Consider the following 18,483-nt stretch of genomic DNA (forward strand, 5'->3'; position numbering starts at 1 on the left):
CACAAGTAGCGACTCAAATCGTCTTAGACCTGATCGAGAGAGCTTACTGGGAATAACCTGACAGGAAGAGATAGCGGAGCAAAATGGATATTTAATTTTTATGCATTTTTTGTTTAACTTTTCTAACCCTATTACGCTTAATCTGATTTTTTGTTGTTGTTCCAACCTACTCTAAATAGCTTCAACAGGATTTAGGCCTTAACTCGTGTAGGCTATTTGGTGTTTTGATAAGACGCACCTGTGTGCCACGACCACTGGAGGGACACGCACACAGGAAAGAAAGACAGTGGGCATATTTTCTCCAAAAATCCAATAATCTTATATTTCTAATAACGATCTAATAGGCGACTACATTTGGGGGAAGTAGGACCTGACTTTTAATACAAGGACTTGTTTGGGTGCAGTTGAGGAGCGCACCACTACCGCACTGTGGCACAAAGTCCCCCAAAAACTGAGAGAAAAATAAAACCTCGACATCTCTACTCCTGCCGTGTGAAGTGTGGACGTTGTAGGGACTGTTAACAGGCACTGCATTAATAGCAGCTGTCAAACTCATGGTATCCTCCTGCCCCCCGGGCGCCTGGGAGCTCTGCTGAAGTCTCCACTGCGCATGTGCGAGCGCTGGACAGCTCCAGAGAGGGAAATTTAAAAACGGTTTTTTGAGAATCAAGTGCAACACAGTGAAATACAGTACAGGGGCTCCGACCAGCTCACACTTTCTTCAATATCATCCAAAACAGGTACAATTGAATCATTTCTTTTTTATCTCATCATAGTCTTTGTCGGATTGTTGTTTCTTCAAGAGAATGTGGATATTTTAATGTGTTTTCTTTAGACTTTAACCACAGTTTCTCTGTTGGAAGTCTGAGTGACATTTAAACCTGAGCTAATGTGTCCAAACTGTTATGTAAACATTTAAGCTGAACACTTGATTAGGCTACAAGTTATTAGTTATCTGCATTTCTAGGAAATTGAATTAGAGCTAAATTAGTGAAGTAAAGTGAACTAAAATGATCCAAACTGCAAAATGGGATTTGAATACAACAAAGGCACACTGATGCCAAACAGACAGTTTATGAGCCACCATTACTTTTATTTTTTATTTTATTTTTGTTATGCTCAATGTTTATTAAATCTTACACTTCAGTTTAAAATGTACTATTTTTGTTGAACAATCTTATATATTCAGAATAGCACTTGCTGTTTACTGAAGACACAATTTATGTTTAGATAATTTCTTTTACATAGGTTTTTGATCCCAGTTTGAATATTCACTGGGAGGATAACCTAAAGTATGTTTATTGTATGTATTTCATTGCAGTGGTACCACATATCCCAGGAAATGATAGAAGGTGGAATAACATCCATGATGTCAGGAATCATTGAGAATGCGGGGCATCATCCGTCTCCACAGGACTACAGGTAAGACTTGAGATTTAAAATAAAAATGGAGTTGTATCAGAATCCTCTACCACTAAACGACATATTAAAATGTGTTGCATTTTGTCAAAAACACTAAGGATCAAATCTGTGACGCCTCAATAGATAAAAGGCATATTTTTATTTGTCAAACCTTCAAAGGTGTTTCCCAAATGGTCATGGAACAAACTGTCCAAACCCACTATGTTTAATCTGAAGGTAGATGGACAGTTCTTTTTGTGCATGGGGGGTTTCATGAAAAAGGAGAAAAAAATCCTGAAGAATAAATGATTTTCGGTCTGAAAGGATCTGTCAGAAACCATCAGCTCTGTTTACACTCCCGCTGTCGGCACACGGAGAGCCTGAGCCTCTTGGCCTGCCTGCTCAGGGGGAGACGGGCACTCTGGGTCACCAGTATGCACAAGTGGCTCCCAATTAGAAAAGAAGGGAGGGGGGAGGGAGGGAGGCAGAGAGGGAGGAGGAGGTGCAATATTTTGTGTTGTTGAACTTCTGGGAAGGCCGGGATGAGACACGGAGACACCAGCTCAACATGTTTTGCATCAGTGAACAATTTCTATGCTGCTGATTGAGAGAGAGGAAGGGAGTGGGAATAAGACCCCCCATGTATCATCATTACATTTCTATCAGTTTGTGACAGGCTTTAATAATAGGCAATTGCCACATTGAGTTGAGTTGTGAATCAAAAATGTAAACCTGACATCTACCTGAATGTGTACTTCTGTAAATTGTAATCATTTTGAATACTATCTTTTATATAATAGTGTACTATTTAGTTTTTTCTCTATCTATACTTCGCTGTAACAATATACATTTCCCCTTTGTGAGAAGAACAAAGGAATTCAGATTCTGATTCTGAAAAGTAAAGCCATATCAAATATTATACATAGTTTGATTTGAGTGTATGCACACCTACGTTTATGCTTTAAAAAATAGAATACCAAAGTTAAAAAAGTTTCAAAAAGTCATAGACTCTCAGACTTGTATGCATAGATATCATTTCTGTATTTTTCCAGAAGTAAAATAAAACTATTAGCAGCAAAACAGAAAAAAAGAGTAAGTCAGTCGCCCAATAACTAACAAAAACTCTACTTTAAAGCTCCAGATATTGTGACCTTACGCAGGGTGTTAAACTTCACAATGCCACCTGCTGCAAAAAGGATGATCACTCCTTTAGTGGCGCATGCAAGGTGTTGGAGGAAGTGTGCTGCTGATTCCCGGCTGCATGATGTCACTGCTTTAGACAGCAGACACACAGCCCTGACCTCAAACTACACTTGCACCCCCCACTGGCCCGAGGCTCCGTTGATTTCCCCCATTAATGGAGGACGGGGCAAGGCGATGGGGGAAGGGGGTTGGGTGAGGTTAGAGGCTGGAAAGGGACAGGGACAGGGAAGCAGATGGCATCCTATTTGTCCCTCTTATGTGAGGGCTGTCATTCCAACAGATTAATGCAAGGGGGCTGTGTAAAGAAAAGAAACGACAGAGACAATCAAGGAAGGGTCTGGGGAAGACAATAGAGCCACGTGCCACTGGGCAGATTTGTCGTTTGGGACACAATAGGTGATCATTTTTCAATAGACAAGGCCAACTGTTACAGGCAACATGTGCTGCTGTCCCATGTTTCAAACGATCCAATGCGTTGTTTACTTATGATTCAGCCAATGGTGGAAGGCGAGGCCGTGGTCACCTGACACAGGGTTTATTTTTTTTATTAGGAGATTTTGTGTGTGTGTGTGTGAAGGGGAGGAGTGGGTACTTATTCACTGTCTACAGACCCTAACTGAATAGTGTGTGTTGTCATGGCGACCCCAATTACTAGACCTTTGCACAGTAAGTGTGTGTGTGCGGAGAAGACTGGAGAGGATTCAAGAGGATTCCTCTCCTTTCTTTGCTTTCTCTTCGAGGCTCGCCTCATAAAAAACGTAATGGCTGAAGCTTATTGGTACTAACAGGGCACTGGTTAAACAGAAATCCTACATTTGAATTCCCTTTAAAGAACATTTTAATACATTATAGGTTGAAAAAATATTCTTTTGAAATATAAAATACAAAACAACATTAAAAGATGTTTTGCATTTATTTTCAAATCATTGAAAAGAAAAACTGAATATTGTTAATAACTAGAAAAACAAAGGTCAGTGTGCCTTTATAATACATTTAAAAAACCTAATCCTAACAGATGAATTAGTCTCAACGGTAAGCTTGTTTAACTCCATCGGTGAATACAACTGTCACTGCAAGATAACACTTGTAGTTAATCTACTTATGGTAAATCCTGGATGGCTGATGGCTCGGCTTCACTGAGCAGCTTTCATCTCTGTTTGCCCACATTCACACTCATTACAGTGGTCTGACTTTGAAGGACAAAATGCTCTATCTAGTGTTTAGATTTAAATTCCACTTGTGTGTGTCTGTGTGTGACAGCCGTGTTAACCCCCCCTCTTTCTCCTCTTTTGAAGGCTTCTGACCACGGACCCCTCCCAGCTTAGGGAGGAGGACCTCCCTGGGGACCTGCAGTCTCTGTCATGGCTCACCTCAGTGGATGTGCCCCGGCTCCAGCAGATGGCTGATAGCAGAGGCCTCAGTAACGGCCCCCCCCAGGGCAGCCTGTTGGAGCAACAGACAGGTGAGGGGACAGGGAGGGGACAGGGAGGGGACAGTGCAACATTCAAAAACGGCATCAGCCCTCTCATTGGATAATCAGGACAGCAGGATTCCCTCATCTGCAGATATAAACACAGTGTCATAATGGACGTTAACAGTACAGCACTGCTGTTGGGACTATGCTTTACTAATAACACAGGGACAGTTAACCTCAAACCATCATTTAAATAGAGTATGTATTGTGCTCAGCAGATCAAAAATGCAAACAATTATAATTAAAATAAATACTAACATAAATAAAATGTACTTACAGGACCAATTTGCAGCCATATACTGAACATTTTATTGTGTAGCACTTTCAACAGAAGCTTAGATAAAGACTTCTTATTGTGGTATTTTTTGGTTATATGATTATCAAAAACATACTATACCTATTCCTCTATATATTCTTCTGGTTGTTACAGCCATCGCATCATATCTCTCTGGATAAAAAATGAAAGCACTTCAGGATTATTTCAGTACACTTTTTTAAATCTAATTATTGCTCCTTCTCACAGCTCAACTGAGCAACATGACTGCGATGACGGCGGGTCAAGGCTCCATGCTGCACCTCCAGAGCAACATGCAGCACAGCCCTCTGGGAATCAGCATCATCAACACCCACAGCGGAAGTGTGAGTTTCAACAGAATTGCAAGAAAAAAAACAAGCAAGCGTTTTATAGGGATGATTAACAAATATTACTGTATCTGCTTTACAGATGTCTCCATTCTCCATGACTGGGATGCCCTCTCCGGGATACCAGTGCCCTACCTCAGTCTACCAGTCTGCCCCCCAGCAGGTGTACTCTCTTACCCAAACCGGACAACAGGTACCAAACTCTCAACTAATAATCACATTTTTTGTTGTTGCTAATTCGTCTTTTGCTATTTGTGTGGATAACATGGATCTCTGCACTTGATGCTACCTGATAAAAACTTGGTTGGTCACAATGAATAAATGCAAATGATGATATTTTTCTCTATTTTTGTTATAGTGTTCAACTGGTGGGCTTTATAGCAATGTCTCTTTCAACAACCAAAGTCTTTTCACACAACCTCGTCTGGCTCCACAAGACCAGGAGCTGCAGCCCAAGTCTTTCCCCAAGCCAATCTATTCCTACAGGTCAGACTTCACTAACATACCTTACATATAAAAACACCTACCACATCTTCCTAATAATCTTCAGTGTATTTCAGCCTTTTCTTTTTGAACTGCATTAAAATGACGATTGTTTTCTGGTCATTTCTTCCCAGCTGTTTGATTGCCATGGCTCTGAAGAACAGCAAAACTGGCAGCCTCCCAGTCAGTGAGATCTATAGCTTTATGAAGGATCACTTCCCTTATTTCAAGGTATGCTACTCTATTTATATTGCGGGAAAGGACAGAAGATCAACATGCATGCAGTTGAGAAAACATTTAACTTATTATAAACGTCCCCTTTTCTCCCTGCAGATTGCACCTGATGGATGGAAGAACTCAGTCAGACACAACCTGTCCTTAAACAAATGCTTCGAGAAAGTGGAGAACAAGACGAGCAGCTCCTCCCGTAAGGGCTGTCTGTGGGCGCTGAACCCTGCCAAAATTGACAAGATGGAGGAAGAGATGCAGAAGTGGAAACGCAAGGACCTTCCAGCCATCCGCCGCAGCATGGCTAACCCTGGTTAGGATGAATCCATGTTTTATTCAATTTGATCAGAATCAGATTCTAAGTCGACAGTTATTTGTAAACTATGTGCCTTGTTGAAAGACGTCCTTCCTCCTTGAAACAACATTTGTTGAATTTTAGAAATGCCTCGTGTCATCATTTTTGTTAGAATGAATGCAGTCTTGAAAAGTGTTAAGCTCAAAAAGGCTTTAAGCAGTGGTGTAAAGTAACTAAGTAGATTTACTCAAATACTACATTAGTAACATTTTGAGGGACTTGTACTTCACTCTGAGTATTTCAATGTTATACTACTTTTTTCTACTCCACTACAATTATTTAATACCTTTAGTTACTTTGCAGATTTGGATTAATGATGTGAAATATAGTCAACACTTAAATAAGACTCTAGTTACACCTGGAGTAACATTCACAAGCTACCCTGCAGCATACAAAATGATTAAAACTACATCAATACAATACAATATAATTATAATCAAAATATATTATTCTGAAATGGACCAATCTGCATAATGAGTACTTTTACTTTTTGTACTTTAAGTATATTTTGATGCTTATACTTTTGTACTTTTACTCAAGTAACATTTTGATTGCAGGACTTTTACCTGTAACAGAGTATTCCTACACTCTGGTACTTCTCCTTTTACTTAAGTACAAGATCTGAGTACTTCTCCCACCCAAGTCAATAAAATCTGACCTTGTCTGATAATTGTTTTTTCCCCTGCAGATGAGTTGGACAAACTGATCACAGACCGCCCAGAGAACTGCAGGCGTAAGGCTTTAGAGGCCGGCATGACCCGCCTCCCCAGCTGTCCCTCCGGCCTCCCGCTGTCCGTCCCGTCCCAGATGCAGCCTCAGCCGATTGTCACGCTGTCCCTGCCCTGTTTACCCATGCACCAGCACCACCAGCTCCAGGCCCAGCTCCACGCTCAGGCCCGCCTCGCCCCCATGTCCCCAGCCCCGGCCCAGACACCCCCCCTCCACACCGTCCCTGACCTCTGCCACAGTCCACTCACCCAGCACTCCAACAAGCAGCATGAAGACTTCTACATCGTGCACGGTGATACGCACACAGAGGTGGACGCACTGGACCCCAGCATCATGGACTTTGCCCTTCAAGGTAAACACATTATTTATATATCATTTTATTTTAAGTTTGCTATATAATTCAAAGGCTTTACTGTCATGCACAGCAGCCACTGTGTAGATATGGCAATGAAAAACTTAAGTCCAAGGCTCCTCCAACAATACAGCATAACATGTATAATGTTGTATTTCCAAATGTATATTTTTTACTTTTTTAATGCTATTTTATTTCTATTTGAGACGTTTACATTTTGGATTGTCTATTTCTAGTCTTTTAATTTCTCTAATGTACAATGCCTTGTCTTTTTATGCTGCTGCAATGCAAACATTTCCCAAATTGGGATGAATAAAATACTTCTTATCTTATCTTATAAGATATAAAACAAAAGAAATAAAACAATAAAATAGAAGTGTTGTTCCATCAGTATACTAACCTCTCCTTCCATCTGCTCAGGTAATCTGTGGGAGGAAATGAAGGACGACAGCTTTAACCTGGATGCTTTGGGCACCTTCAGTAACTCGCCCCTCCGACTATCAGACTGTGACTTGGGAACAGCCCACCTGACTCCCATGTCCAACGGAGCAAACCTGCCGCTGTCAGATGTGCAAGTGACGGGTCTCTACACCGCCTACACCACCCAGGATCACCTGGCCTCCCAGTATATGGGTGCACAGGCCAACAACAAGCCCATCGCCCTGTTATGAAGCAGCTGAACTGTGTCAAACAGAGTCAACCTGATTTATTCAACCGTCTTTGGATATCTGTGGAAGCCAACTGAGGTCAAAATCTGAATGATTTTGTGCTCCTACAAATCAAACTGCTTTCCTACAGTCAGCCGGGAACTACTTCACAAATCATTTCACATAAAGCCCACAAGTGCTCACTAAGAACTAAAACTGCTGATAAATTAAGAGAAGAAGATTAAGAAGAAAGAAAATATGTAAGATTTAAGAAACCTAGCTTTGCCGAGCGAAGACTCAAAGCTTGCATGAGTACAAAGACTATGTGGAGATGTACGCTTTAGCGTCCTCAAGTTTTTCTTTCTGCGTTGTAAAGCCCTAACATACTGTAGATTCCCGTCTCTTGTCTGTTGTATTGTGCTAGACATTATTGCTGTGATGTTTTATTTATATTTATGAAAAGGCAGCTGGAGAAGGTGATGACTCTAGCAATCTTTTGCTGTATATATTTGAATGTTTCAAATTGCTATCGCCACAGAAAAGCTTTCTTTTGACTGAGTTTACCCACTTCATTCCAAAATGCCATTGTGTGCCAACATTTTGAGTAATCCAGATTTTACACATTATTATTTTACACAATGTGAATAACATGTCTCAAAGTCAGATGTATATTATGTTCATTAACTTGATCATAATAAAAATCAAATGGGGAATAAAATAAGTTTGTTTTGCCAAAAATATATGAATGACATTTATTAACAAACAGTCTTTAGTATATCACACAGAAGAGAGAATTCATATACATTCAGATGAAATGTCAAGGCTGATATTTTGATCAGAGGTGAGCTAAATTAAGCCATCACTTGAGGGCCCATTTTTGAAATTAATGTACAACCTGAGTCTTGAGAATTACTGCATTATATCAGAGAAACACCAACAAATGAAAGCAAAGTTCATAATTATAACATGCAATGTCGCAGTAACTCCTAACATTCATATCATAATCTTAGCACACACAACACTACAGCATAAATACAAATAAACAGACTGAAAATGACAATATAAAGATGGACATAATAATACTTATTACTGGCAAAAACGTTTTAGTTACTACATGTGCATTTCTGCATTACAATAAAAACATTTTCAGTCAATTCAGAAATAATCAATTAATTAATTTCTTTTCTTTTCATTTTTACTTTCAGTTGAAAATCTTACAACATATAATCAGTTGTTCAAGCCACCTTTGTGTTTAATACCAATTCTCTATTTAATATGTTGAATTGAACCAATGGCACTTCATCAAGTTTGAACAGATCTGGCTTGATTAGACTGAACAAGGCACATGTAACGCTGACAAACTGCCATGTGCAAATACAGCCCAGTGAAATGTTCATTACAGTCGTAGTTTGTGATCCGAGAAGTTCCCGGACCGAGGAGCTGAAATGACTGACCGCTAACGTCAAATGTAAAAGATAAAGACTGGCACGGATAACCATGGCCCTGCAACGAAGCCATTCAACCGCATTGTTTACAACAGTAAGAGCATTGTAGTGGTTGAGTGAGGAACAAGTCACTTTGTGCATTGTGTGCAAATAAATGCCCCAACTATAACCCTAAAAAAGGTGAATTTTCCACCTCTTTTCCTTTATAATACAACCAACTACAATATCCTGTTTGGTTCTTATCAATAAAGTAACCGGATAAAGGTTCTCAGGTTAACTGGTGCTGGTGCTGTCCATAGTTGCGAGCAGATGGGAGAGCTTGGCCCGCTGGGAGGGAGTGATATTCTGGCTCATGTGGATGATGCAGTCCATGGCTACGTCAGGGTTAGCCTGCACCAGGCTGCAACACAAGAGGAACACGATAATACACACTTAAAGCTTAAAGATAATAAAACTTATGAGCACTGTAAATGTAGAGAGAGAGAGTATTTAAGTCTGTTTGCACATGAAGTAAGTTGTCTGCCATATAATCTAATGTTGATATTAGTAATCAACATTAGATTACCTTGCCAAGACCAGCATGTGTCTCAACATCTACTATATGGGAAATTAAGATTCAGGTATTTAGTAGACACTGGAGTTTAATACATTAGGCAGTGTTAGCTAAATATGACCAAACTGATGAGTGATAGGGATTCTCTTGGCTAGTCTTCATTTATTTATGTCTACTCTGTGTTGTTGAATCTTAATGTAATATCTGTTAAGATGTGACACATTGCTTTTCTGCATAGATAAGATTATAGCAATGGAAAAAGACCACATCAATAGGTCACCAAATGTGTGTGTGACTTTTTTCTTCATACCTGCGGATGTGTTTCAAAGTGTTTTCTTTTTTCAGGTACTTGATGTTTTCTCTTATTCCTGAAGTGCCTTCCTCGTTGGTCAAATGCTTCTCAAGCCACTCGACTACTGTTTGGTTATTGTCCCAGAGGTAGGCCTGGAGAAGCAGAAAGAAGCACGTTTTAATCTCTAATCAGTGTTATCAACAGAGTGCTCAAAAAACTAAAAGAACCAAATGATATGCAAAAACTGACACTTGATTAATGTAAAAGCTTTTTACGACACAGTATGTATGCTTCACAGTGATAAACAGATATTGACCTATGAGCCATTCTTCAGCTGACAGAAGTCTCCGGCTGATTTAACATACCTTGACTGTTCCTTCTGTCTCAACAAACCAGCGGCGCAGCATGGACTGCATGTGTCCGTCGCTCAGGTCCTTGTTGGCCTGCAGGATCTCCCGCTTCACCACCTGCTCCTGCAGCAGCCGACGCAGACGCCAGTAGAAGAAGGTCCGCACATTCTTCCAGTCCAAAATATCCTGTCAGAGAAACCACGTGAAACAAAGTTATTAAAAGCACCAATCTTCTCTAAATACAAGTTATTCTGCATCTCATGCAGTGGTGTAAAGTAACTAAGTACACTTACTCAAGTACTTTACTTTAGTACCATTTTGAGATACTTGAACTTTATTTGAGTATTTAAATGTTTGGCTACATTATACTTCTACCCCATTACAATTGAGAGGTAAATCGTGCAATTTGACTACTTTTACTACTTTGTAGATTTGGATTAATGATATGAAATGTAATCAACACTTAAATAAGACTTTAGTTCCACCTGGAGTAAATTCACAAGCTACCCTGCAGTATACAAAGTCATTCAAACTAGCTGCACCTTTAATGCATCAATAATCAAAACATATAAATTGTTCTGAAATTGAGCAATCTGCATAATGAGCACTTCTACTTTTGGTACTTCAAGTATATTTTGATGCTTATACTCTTCTACTTTTACTTGAGTAACATTTTGATGACAGGACTTGTACTTGTACCAGAGTATTCCTACACTCTGGTACTTAAACCTTTACTTAGGTACAAGATCTGAGTACTTCTCCCACCTCTAAACTAATGTTACACTCACCGTGATGACACCCTTCTCCTGCATCCTCCCCGGGGTGTCATGGAGATCAGCAAACTGCACCGCCACCTGGTGGTAGATGGGCAACAGGAACTCCTCCCTGGCTTTGAGCTTTGACTCCAGCTCTTTGCTCTGTTTGTCAGACAGCTTTGGAGAAGCTGAGGAAAACAGAAGAGAGTGAATGAGTGACTTGCTAGTGATGCATCAGTTGGATGGGAATTCAAAAGAACATTTAATGAAAGTCGTCCAAGTGAATTAAGAAAGAAATAACCTTTACCAAGCTGCTCAACCAGACTAGCATAGACTGAATCAAGTCTGGTCATGGTCTTCAGCAGGTCTTTCCTCCTGAATTTGATCTCCACTGTTCCCTCAGCCTCCAGCACACCACCTCTGAAGAAAGCACAACAGGGAGGCAAAACAAAACATGTTATTGTCACACACACCTGTTGCTTAGGTTAGTAAAGCAACCATTATAATAATAATATACAGGAACGCTTCATATACCTGCTCTCCCTGTCTGCATAGAGCTCCATACACAGTGGGTTGATGGTGGGATCTATCACCACCCAGGACCCCCCCCTCAGCTCAGCGTGCGGTGGGATGTACACTAACACCGGCTGATGGAAAGCACGCAGGGCGTCCACGATGTAGGCCCCAAACTTCAGTATCTGGTCGTACATATCTGGGAGAAAAACAGGAAAAAACGTTTAAAAAAAAAATCCAAAACTTTCTTTGCAAAGTTTTATATTCATCCTATACCTTTCATTCCACCAGAGAAGCCCCTCCAGTTGGCGAACACCATGAGAGGCAGACCCTCACGGTTGAAGTCACAAATAACTTGAGCCGTTTTAAAAGCTGAATCTGGAAACCACACTTGGCCGGCTTGCTGCAGAACCTGACATCAACACACAGAAAATATGAGCACAGTTGAAGAACTGATGTATTGTGCTTAAATCAGAAATGTGGAAAAATGGACTCACTTTAGATTCTGAATCCAGGTTGGCTGGATCTGCTGGGACGGTGAACTCAACTGTGCGAGTTTCAACAGCAATGACACCAAGGGGAATTCCTCCTAACCTGTTAGCATTCAACAGAGTTCATTAATAAATACGGTGTAAGGTTTATAAGAACATTGTGCATGTATTCAGAGTCAACCCACTTACCGTGCTCTGCCCACTACCACTGTCTGAGCCCAAGACTCCATGATCTCCATGAAAGAGCCGTGGTCGAAAAATCCGCTCTGCCAGGCCCCTCTCACCGCTAATAAAGCAGACAAAAAGCCAATTGACCAGACTGATATACTGAACACTATCAAGTTTTAAATCACGTCTCTGCACTCACTGGGGTGAGGTCTCCCCGCCAGCATCCAGCGTGGGTCGTACGGTGCTTTGGTCGGAGTGTATTCTATCTCTCGGTCTACTGAATCTGTAGTCGATATGACGGGCACAGGGGAGTGTTTGTTCTGTAGCGAGGAGAGATCAAGAGTTAGTTGGGTTACTTTTATATAGACTTAAAAACTACATTACATGAACTTTCACACATTCAGCCGAACCTTTGGCATATAGGAGAGCCACTTGAGGATGGTGAAGACGCCCTCAAAGTCATCTGGCACGGTGGTGTGAGTCACTCCATTATTGTGCATGATCTGGATCCCTCCCAGCTGGTTGTTGGAGGTATAAACTTCTCTGCCCAGAACCTACACAGAAACAAATACTTTTATCTTTTCCACCTAGCCTGATGTGACCAGAGTCCATTAGGTATCTTCACAATAGAGGTTAAATGTCTTAAAGGAGACAAACAGAGTAATCTGCCTTTTTGATTGACTATGTATGTCCCTCTAATTTTGCCTTAATTTTCACGTTTGTTTGCCTTTATCATGCACATACAGTAATTACTGAAACACCCCCTGAACTAATTATTTAGATTTCAATACTTTCCATTCAACAATAAACGTGACATTTTTTAAACGAACTGACCTTGTTAAGAGCACTTGCCCCAGTCAGGATAATGTGAGAGTTTTCCACCTGAATCACTCTCTGTCCCAAACGGACCAGATAGGCTCCGATTCCAATAGCACGACACGTCACCTGCCAGAGCATAGAAACTGACTCAGTAAAATGTTCCAAAGGGTCACATGGTTACTGTTACTCGAGAGAAATTAGATCCACAGTCTCACCATACTAATGGTAATAATCTCCTCATAGGCCTTAGAGGATTCTCCTGCAATGGTGCCAGAACCTCGCAGGTTCTCCACCCCGATACCGTCGTCTTTCCCGATGACGTCAGTGATGATGTACCTGCAACACAGATGGGAACAGTGAGGAAGACAAAGAAGAAACTAGTCTCTATTATCAGAATCAGAGCGCTACAGCAAAAGTGACATGGCAGATGAAAGGCAAGCAATAATAAAGTAGCTAACATGTTAAATATAAAAAGAAAGCACACATAAGTAACACAAACATTCAAATAAGTACTCATCCATGGCTAAAAACTGAGTGGCAGCATTTAAATAGTTAGGTGAACATATTAAGGTTTGAGATACTACAAAAATGTAGTTTTGCACATACAAATATTATGGTTATTGCCGAGTAGAGTTGCCGAAAAAAGTGTATTAAGGTGTATTGCACAAGATCTCAACAGTCTGTATTGTGTGAGGGTCTACCAGGGGCCGTGGTGGTTGTCCAACAGTCTCCAACAAATAAGCTGAATTAAATCCTTTATGAATACAAACAGCCAATGATTTTTGGTACCTGGACTCTCCACCCTCCTCTACATGGTGGCAGTGAACAGCGTTGGTGGAGCTGATGCGTGTGTAGTCCTGTGGTGTCAGGTAAAGGTACTTGAAACCCTGCAGAGAAATGGAAATATCATAATATTAAACGTCAAACCGCATATACAGTAAATACTGCTTCATTATTTCCTCAACTACTTTATAATAGGGTGTAATTCAAAGGTTTCAGGGGTCACCTTGTAGGGGTCAGAGGGGTCAACCCAGGCCACCTGGAACATGTGTTTGATCTCGTCAGCGAGGCCGATGCGTGCTCCACTGTTCGCTGCGACGTAAATGCGGGGGATGCCCTCGGCCCGAGACAACTCAGACGCCTTGAGGAACAGCACGTCTTCTTGAGGACCAAATGAGCCGAGCATGTGTGTGATGTCGTTGCAGATGACGATGATATCTCTGCCCTGTGGGTACTCTGGAGTCTTCATATTCATCCTGAAGGCAACCATTCCCACCTGGTGAAGGATGGTTACAGTAATTATCAGCATCATGACACTGAAAGAGTATGAATTGACATACATGCTTTAAAAAAGTGTCCTACATCATTGTCTCCAGGCAGGCGGTTCATCTGCCCAAGTTGACCTTGAGGGTCCAGAACCAGCTCGGTGCACATCAGCACGTCTTTAGGGCATTTTCCCCCCGGACCCCACAGCTTGAATAATGCCTACAGGAAAGATTTTCAGCAGAAATCAGACACCTTGAACTTCAAAAAGGAAATAAACCCGATATGGCTCGTTGTTAGTACCTGTCGGAACATCTCAGGGAAGTCATAGACGTATGTTGTCCCCAGAGTTTGAGCCTGGAAGCGCTTGGCCTGCAGCAGGTCTTTGGTCACATAGGGAGTGTTGATCAGCATGCCATGCAGAGGACCCTGCTTATCTCCATATGACTGGAACATGATCTGGAAAGAGGAGTTAGGGATTTATTTGACCATGAAAATGCAAACATTATACAATTACATGAACAATTAATCTCCTGCCTCGCCTTTTGGTTCATATTTAGCTTTAACAAAAAGCTTGAATGAGGCTACCTCAGTCAACTGTCCTTACCTGTCCAGAACAGGGGTTAGTGACCTCATTGTAAAGGCTAATGTCCAGGTAATAGCCAGACTCATTGGTAAGAAACAGGCGGACGGGAATGGCGTCCCCAGTTGTAGTCAAACGGATGTTGATCTTCAGCTCAGCCTGCAGGACCCGCAGCTTCCAGAGACGGCTGCCGTAGCGCATCACCATGGAGCGAACAGACTCCTCTATCTGAGAGTGTCAAAAAGAGGAAATAGATGTTAAAAACACCACAGAGAAATAATTGTACTTATCAGAAAAGTTATATAAATATCCAAGTAGACATAAGAGGATCTCTCAAACAAAAGCTAATTCTGAGAACTGTACGCAACCATGAATAACAACACTTGTAACGTTGCACTATAGTAGCATAGATTAGCTAGACACTGACTTTAGAGGGGTCCATAATGACAGTGGGGACAAAGTTGAGGAAGATGTGGTTGCAGTCTGTGCGGATGCTGGTGTTACTGAAGGCCACCTCCAACTCATCCATGGCCTCCAACAGAAGACGTTCACCCTCATTTTGAAGGTATTCAAAGGAGGCTTCCTGTTTGGGAATAAAATGTATTTCAATCCCCAAACATTCCACTAACCAAATATTACAAAGAAATGTATTAATCTTTGGAAAAACAGTCAATATAAAAGACCTAACAAGTAGTCAGAATCAATAAGCTGAACTTTCCAGTTGAGCCGCTTACCTTTGTGATGAGATCTGAGTGGCGGATAATAGCTCGTATGAAGTAGCGGTGGTCCGTGACTTCAGCCCCCTCCTGGACGCGAGCAGCGCCGAGGTACAGCTGCATCTTGTGGTTGGCGCAGGGAACGGCCTTCAGGTAAAAGTTCCTCATGCGGTTGAGCTCCAGCTGAAAAGCTAAAGCCGGCTCCAGGTTACGGTAAATACGATCCTCCTTGAACTGAGGACAGACACAGATTAGAGGGTCATCATCTCCTCAGACAGCAGCTTATCACCTCAATAACTGCACTGATCTACCAAATACGTACCCCATCTCGAGCTCTGAAAGTGAAGAACTTGGGAAATTCTCTCTGTTGAAACGAAATATCAAATGAATAACAATCAGAAACTAAGCAAGCTTACTTGACAAAACCTGTATTGGTTGAGAGCAGTCATAGCAGCAGCTTTGGGAAGCAGCAACTAAATCATATTTAGTAAAAAAGATATGAACTACAACAGTATGCTTTGTTACCTCCAGCAGACATTACAAGAATTTGTTAAGTTAAACTAAAGTCAAGAAACGTTTATGGTTATAGATATAAATACATGTATGTTTGTGATACAGGGAATGGACCCAATGACATTGTGTAATAATAAGGAGGTTGTTGTTGTTTACCTTCTGTGCAATCAAAAATGTGATTCTCCTGATTCCATATTCAAAGAGGACAGCTTTCTGTAAAACATTTTTAAATAATTAACTAAAACAAACAGAAACAATATCTCACATTCAAAGACAACAGTCCTGTGTTAAAAGACGGCTGACCTTTGACTCGGCAAAGGCAGTGAAGGTTGAAACCAACGCATCGTCGTCTTCAGTGTCTGCTGTTTTTATGGACACATTAATGATGTGGATTGGGTTTTCCCTCGTGTTCTGTAGGGGATGGAGGAGATATTGGTTGCTGGAACAACACAGGTAAAAACAGCCCCTTTTATTGGAAATGAGTCCTCACACACCATCAGCACTCACCCTGGAGTTCATCTCCTCAAAGAGGCTGGAGCAGGACTCTGTGAACGGAGCGCTCTCTGAGAGTGGCTCTGCAAAGCTGGAGAGAACTTCATCAAAATTCCTGCACAAAACAAAAGAAACACCTCGTCAGGGAGTACATTTGTTTTGCTTTTATCTACACACCTGGACAAGTAGTTATTAGGAGCAAAAGAAGATTACAATCAGGTAAAAAGTGACCTTTTGAATTCTTCAAAACACTGGAAAGCCACCATGGCTCCCATGCGCTGGCAGGGTGGAGACAAGGCTCCCTCCAGGAAAAGTTCACTGCTCTGCCGCCTCATTTTAAACACGCTTGATCCACTCACTGGAACGGGACACCTGAGAAAGAGATGCACATTGACAGTGACAGCAAGACAGAAATATTTCATGATCAGATCATTGGCAAAATTCAATTCAATCAAGGATGCTTTAGAAAAAACACTGAACAGTAAGAGTCTAAATATTTGTACAAAGAGCAATTAAAGCAAAACTGGATGTTCTCACTGTATTCATTTGATAAAAAGTACCATTGATAGGTTCATTACATATATTGAATTGAAAGGGAGTCCAAATGTTTATCGAGCAATTGTTACCATATCTACTGTAATTGAGAGATGCAAATCTTGAATTATGACGCTGTAGAATTCATTTCAGTCAACAATGTCTCAGGCGTGAAGTTTTTAAGAAGAAAGTGGGAAGAAAAAAAGATGAACCTCTCAAAAAGCTCAGTATTGCTAAGCAACAAAAAGAGAAATATATGGAAAGCTATGAAGTGAATTAAAAAGGACTTGTTAGAGGAGTCCTTAAGCAAAGGCTTCTGGTTTCAGAAGACAGGAGGAAAGAAGCAACGCATTCTGCATGCATTGCAGTGAGACACACACGATCAGGTGCTTTGGCTGGTTGGGAGGAGCTTTACTCTACCTGTTTAGAGTAGGGTTGCTCCCTCTGAAATCAGATGATTGACAAGTGAATATTAGCAGTGGATGATCAAACGGTACTTCTAACTCTACGATTCGATTTTAAGCTTTGAAGATGCTGTGCACAAGCATATTATTGTCCCGTTGATGAGAGCATCCTTCCTTCAGTGATAGCCATAAGCAGTTAGAGCAGCAGTTTACAGGCTCTGCACCTTCACCACTGGGTACAGGATTATATTTATTTCCAGGTGTATCATGTCTATCAGGCCAATGTCGTACAGAAGACTAAAGGGGAAACTTAAAGAATGTATTGTACCACCTTGATTCATTAATAAACAGCCACCAAGTGAGGTATTATTCTATTAAAAATATGTGTATTCAGTTGAAATCCTGCCCCAGTGGTGTTGTGTTTACTGTATTAAAGGTTTACCTGTTGGGATGTGATGTTGGCAGCATAAACTGGAAGTCTACAGCACATGTACCATCCTGCAGCTGGTGGTGCTGGATGCTGTTCAGCTCATAGGCGATGTAAGCTCTGCGCACATACACCTGAACGTCAAGATAAAAGAGGTGGGTACCACTTTACAATAAGACTACCCTTATAAAGGATTCATAAAGGGTTCATAAAAGGTTATGAATTAGGTTGTAAACACTTTATTAATCATTAAGAACCATTTATAAACCAGTTCTAACATAGTTTTCATACGTCAACACAGGCTCACTATTTGGCAAGATGACTAAGCCTTATATTGGCTACTTAGCGAGAATCAACTCAGTGAACCACAGATACCAAGGATGCTGGCTGATGAAGGAGATGAAGTAAGCTAAGTAGCCAATATAAGGCTTAGCAGTACAGATAAATGTGGGCTCACTATTTGGCAAGCAACCGGTGACAGTTGTCCTGTTTATCTCATGTCTTATAAAAGCTTATTAATGATTAATAAAGTGTTCACAACCTAATTAATAAATGAATTACAAACTATTCGTAAACCCTTTATAAGGGTCTTAATGTAAAGTGGTACCAAGAGGTGAGTACCACTTATTCAGGAATAAAAATACATTAAAA

The 18,483-nt window shown here is 41.0% G+C and overlaps 2 protein-coding genes across 7 annotated transcripts in view; one reads left to right on the forward strand and one right to left on the reverse strand.

The window, feature by feature from the left end:
• foxn4 (forkhead box N4) lies at positions 1 to 8,563 on the forward strand. The gene is made up of 10 exons (XM_034200310.1): positions 1 to 740; positions 1,322 to 1,422; positions 3,900 to 4,066; positions 4,602 to 4,717; positions 4,803 to 4,913; positions 5,079 to 5,206; positions 5,338 to 5,434; positions 5,537 to 5,744; positions 6,475 to 6,867; positions 7,288 to 8,563. Exons 2-10 carry the CDS (start codon positions 1,343 to 1,345, stop codon positions 7,536 to 7,538), a joined length of 1,551 nt encoding a protein of 516 aa, XP_034056201.1. The 5' UTR covers positions 1 to 740; positions 1,322 to 1,342; the 3' UTR covers positions 7,539 to 8,563.
• The window catches only part of acacb (acetyl-CoA carboxylase beta), a 26,979-nt gene continuing 16,732 nt past the window's right edge, over positions 8,237 to 18,483 (reverse strand). For 3 of the 6 annotated variants that reach the window (XM_034200304.1, XM_034200308.1, XM_034200309.1), the window contains 27 exons: positions 17,848 to 17,966; positions 17,422 to 17,445; positions 16,699 to 16,839; positions 16,483 to 16,582; positions 16,279 to 16,386; positions 16,132 to 16,188; positions 15,785 to 15,826; positions 15,481 to 15,696; positions 15,174 to 15,329; positions 14,771 to 14,974; positions 14,467 to 14,622; positions 14,263 to 14,385; positions 13,907 to 14,176; positions 13,690 to 13,787; positions 13,116 to 13,236; positions 12,916 to 13,026; positions 12,492 to 12,635; positions 12,281 to 12,401; positions 12,103 to 12,199; positions 11,920 to 12,016; positions 11,699 to 11,834; positions 11,444 to 11,621; positions 11,211 to 11,329; positions 10,943 to 11,097; positions 10,170 to 10,340; positions 9,823 to 9,956; positions 8,237 to 9,359 (listed from right to left, as the gene is read on the reverse strand). In XM_034200304.1, the coding sequence (XP_034056195.1) occupies positions 9,233 to 9,359; positions 9,823 to 9,956; positions 10,170 to 10,340; positions 10,943 to 11,097; positions 11,211 to 11,329; positions 11,444 to 11,621; positions 11,699 to 11,834; positions 11,920 to 12,016; positions 12,103 to 12,199; positions 12,281 to 12,401; positions 12,492 to 12,635; positions 12,916 to 13,026; positions 13,116 to 13,236; positions 13,690 to 13,787; positions 13,907 to 14,176; positions 14,263 to 14,385; positions 14,467 to 14,622; positions 14,771 to 14,974; positions 15,174 to 15,329; positions 15,481 to 15,696; positions 15,785 to 15,826; positions 16,132 to 16,188; positions 16,279 to 16,386; positions 16,483 to 16,582; positions 16,699 to 16,839; positions 17,422 to 17,445; positions 17,848 to 17,966 (3,525 nt within the window). In that variant the 3' untranslated portion in view covers positions 8,237 to 9,232. The remainder of the gene's footprint in view (positions 9,360 to 9,822; positions 9,957 to 10,169; positions 10,341 to 10,942; positions 11,098 to 11,210; positions 11,330 to 11,443; positions 11,622 to 11,698; positions 11,835 to 11,919; positions 12,017 to 12,102; positions 12,200 to 12,280; positions 12,402 to 12,491; positions 12,636 to 12,915; positions 13,027 to 13,115; positions 13,237 to 13,689; positions 13,788 to 13,906; positions 14,177 to 14,262; positions 14,386 to 14,466; positions 14,623 to 14,770; positions 14,975 to 15,173; positions 15,330 to 15,480; positions 15,697 to 15,784; positions 15,827 to 16,131; positions 16,189 to 16,278; positions 16,387 to 16,482; positions 16,583 to 16,698; positions 16,840 to 17,421; positions 17,446 to 17,847; positions 17,967 to 18,483) is intronic. The other 3 variants (XM_034200305.1, XM_034200306.1, XM_034200307.1) reach the window with 3 other exon arrangements.

The sequence above is a fragment of the Gymnodraco acuticeps genome, unplaced genomic scaffold (assembly GCF_902827175.1).
Source record: "Gymnodraco acuticeps unplaced genomic scaffold, fGymAcu1.1, whole genome shotgun sequence".
NCBI classification, from domain to species: Eukaryota; Metazoa; Chordata; class Actinopteri; order Perciformes; family Bathydraconidae; genus Gymnodraco; species Gymnodraco acuticeps.

What these genes read in the sequence shown, in the direction of transcription:
- foxn4 (XM_034200310.1), top strand. Translation starts at nt 1,343, where the DNA reads ATGATAGAAGGTGGAATAACATCCATGATGTCAGGAATCATTGAGAAT. An exon ending in CCTGTTGGAGCAACAGACAG is followed by an intron (nt 4,067 to 4,601) that starts GTGAGGGGACAG and finishes TCCTTCTCACAG; the next exon opens with CTCAACTGAGCAACATGACT. An exon ending in AAGCCAATCTATTCCTACAG is followed by an intron (nt 5,207 to 5,337) that starts GTCAGACTTCAC and finishes ATTTCTTCCCAG; the next exon opens with CTGTTTGATTGCCATGGCTC.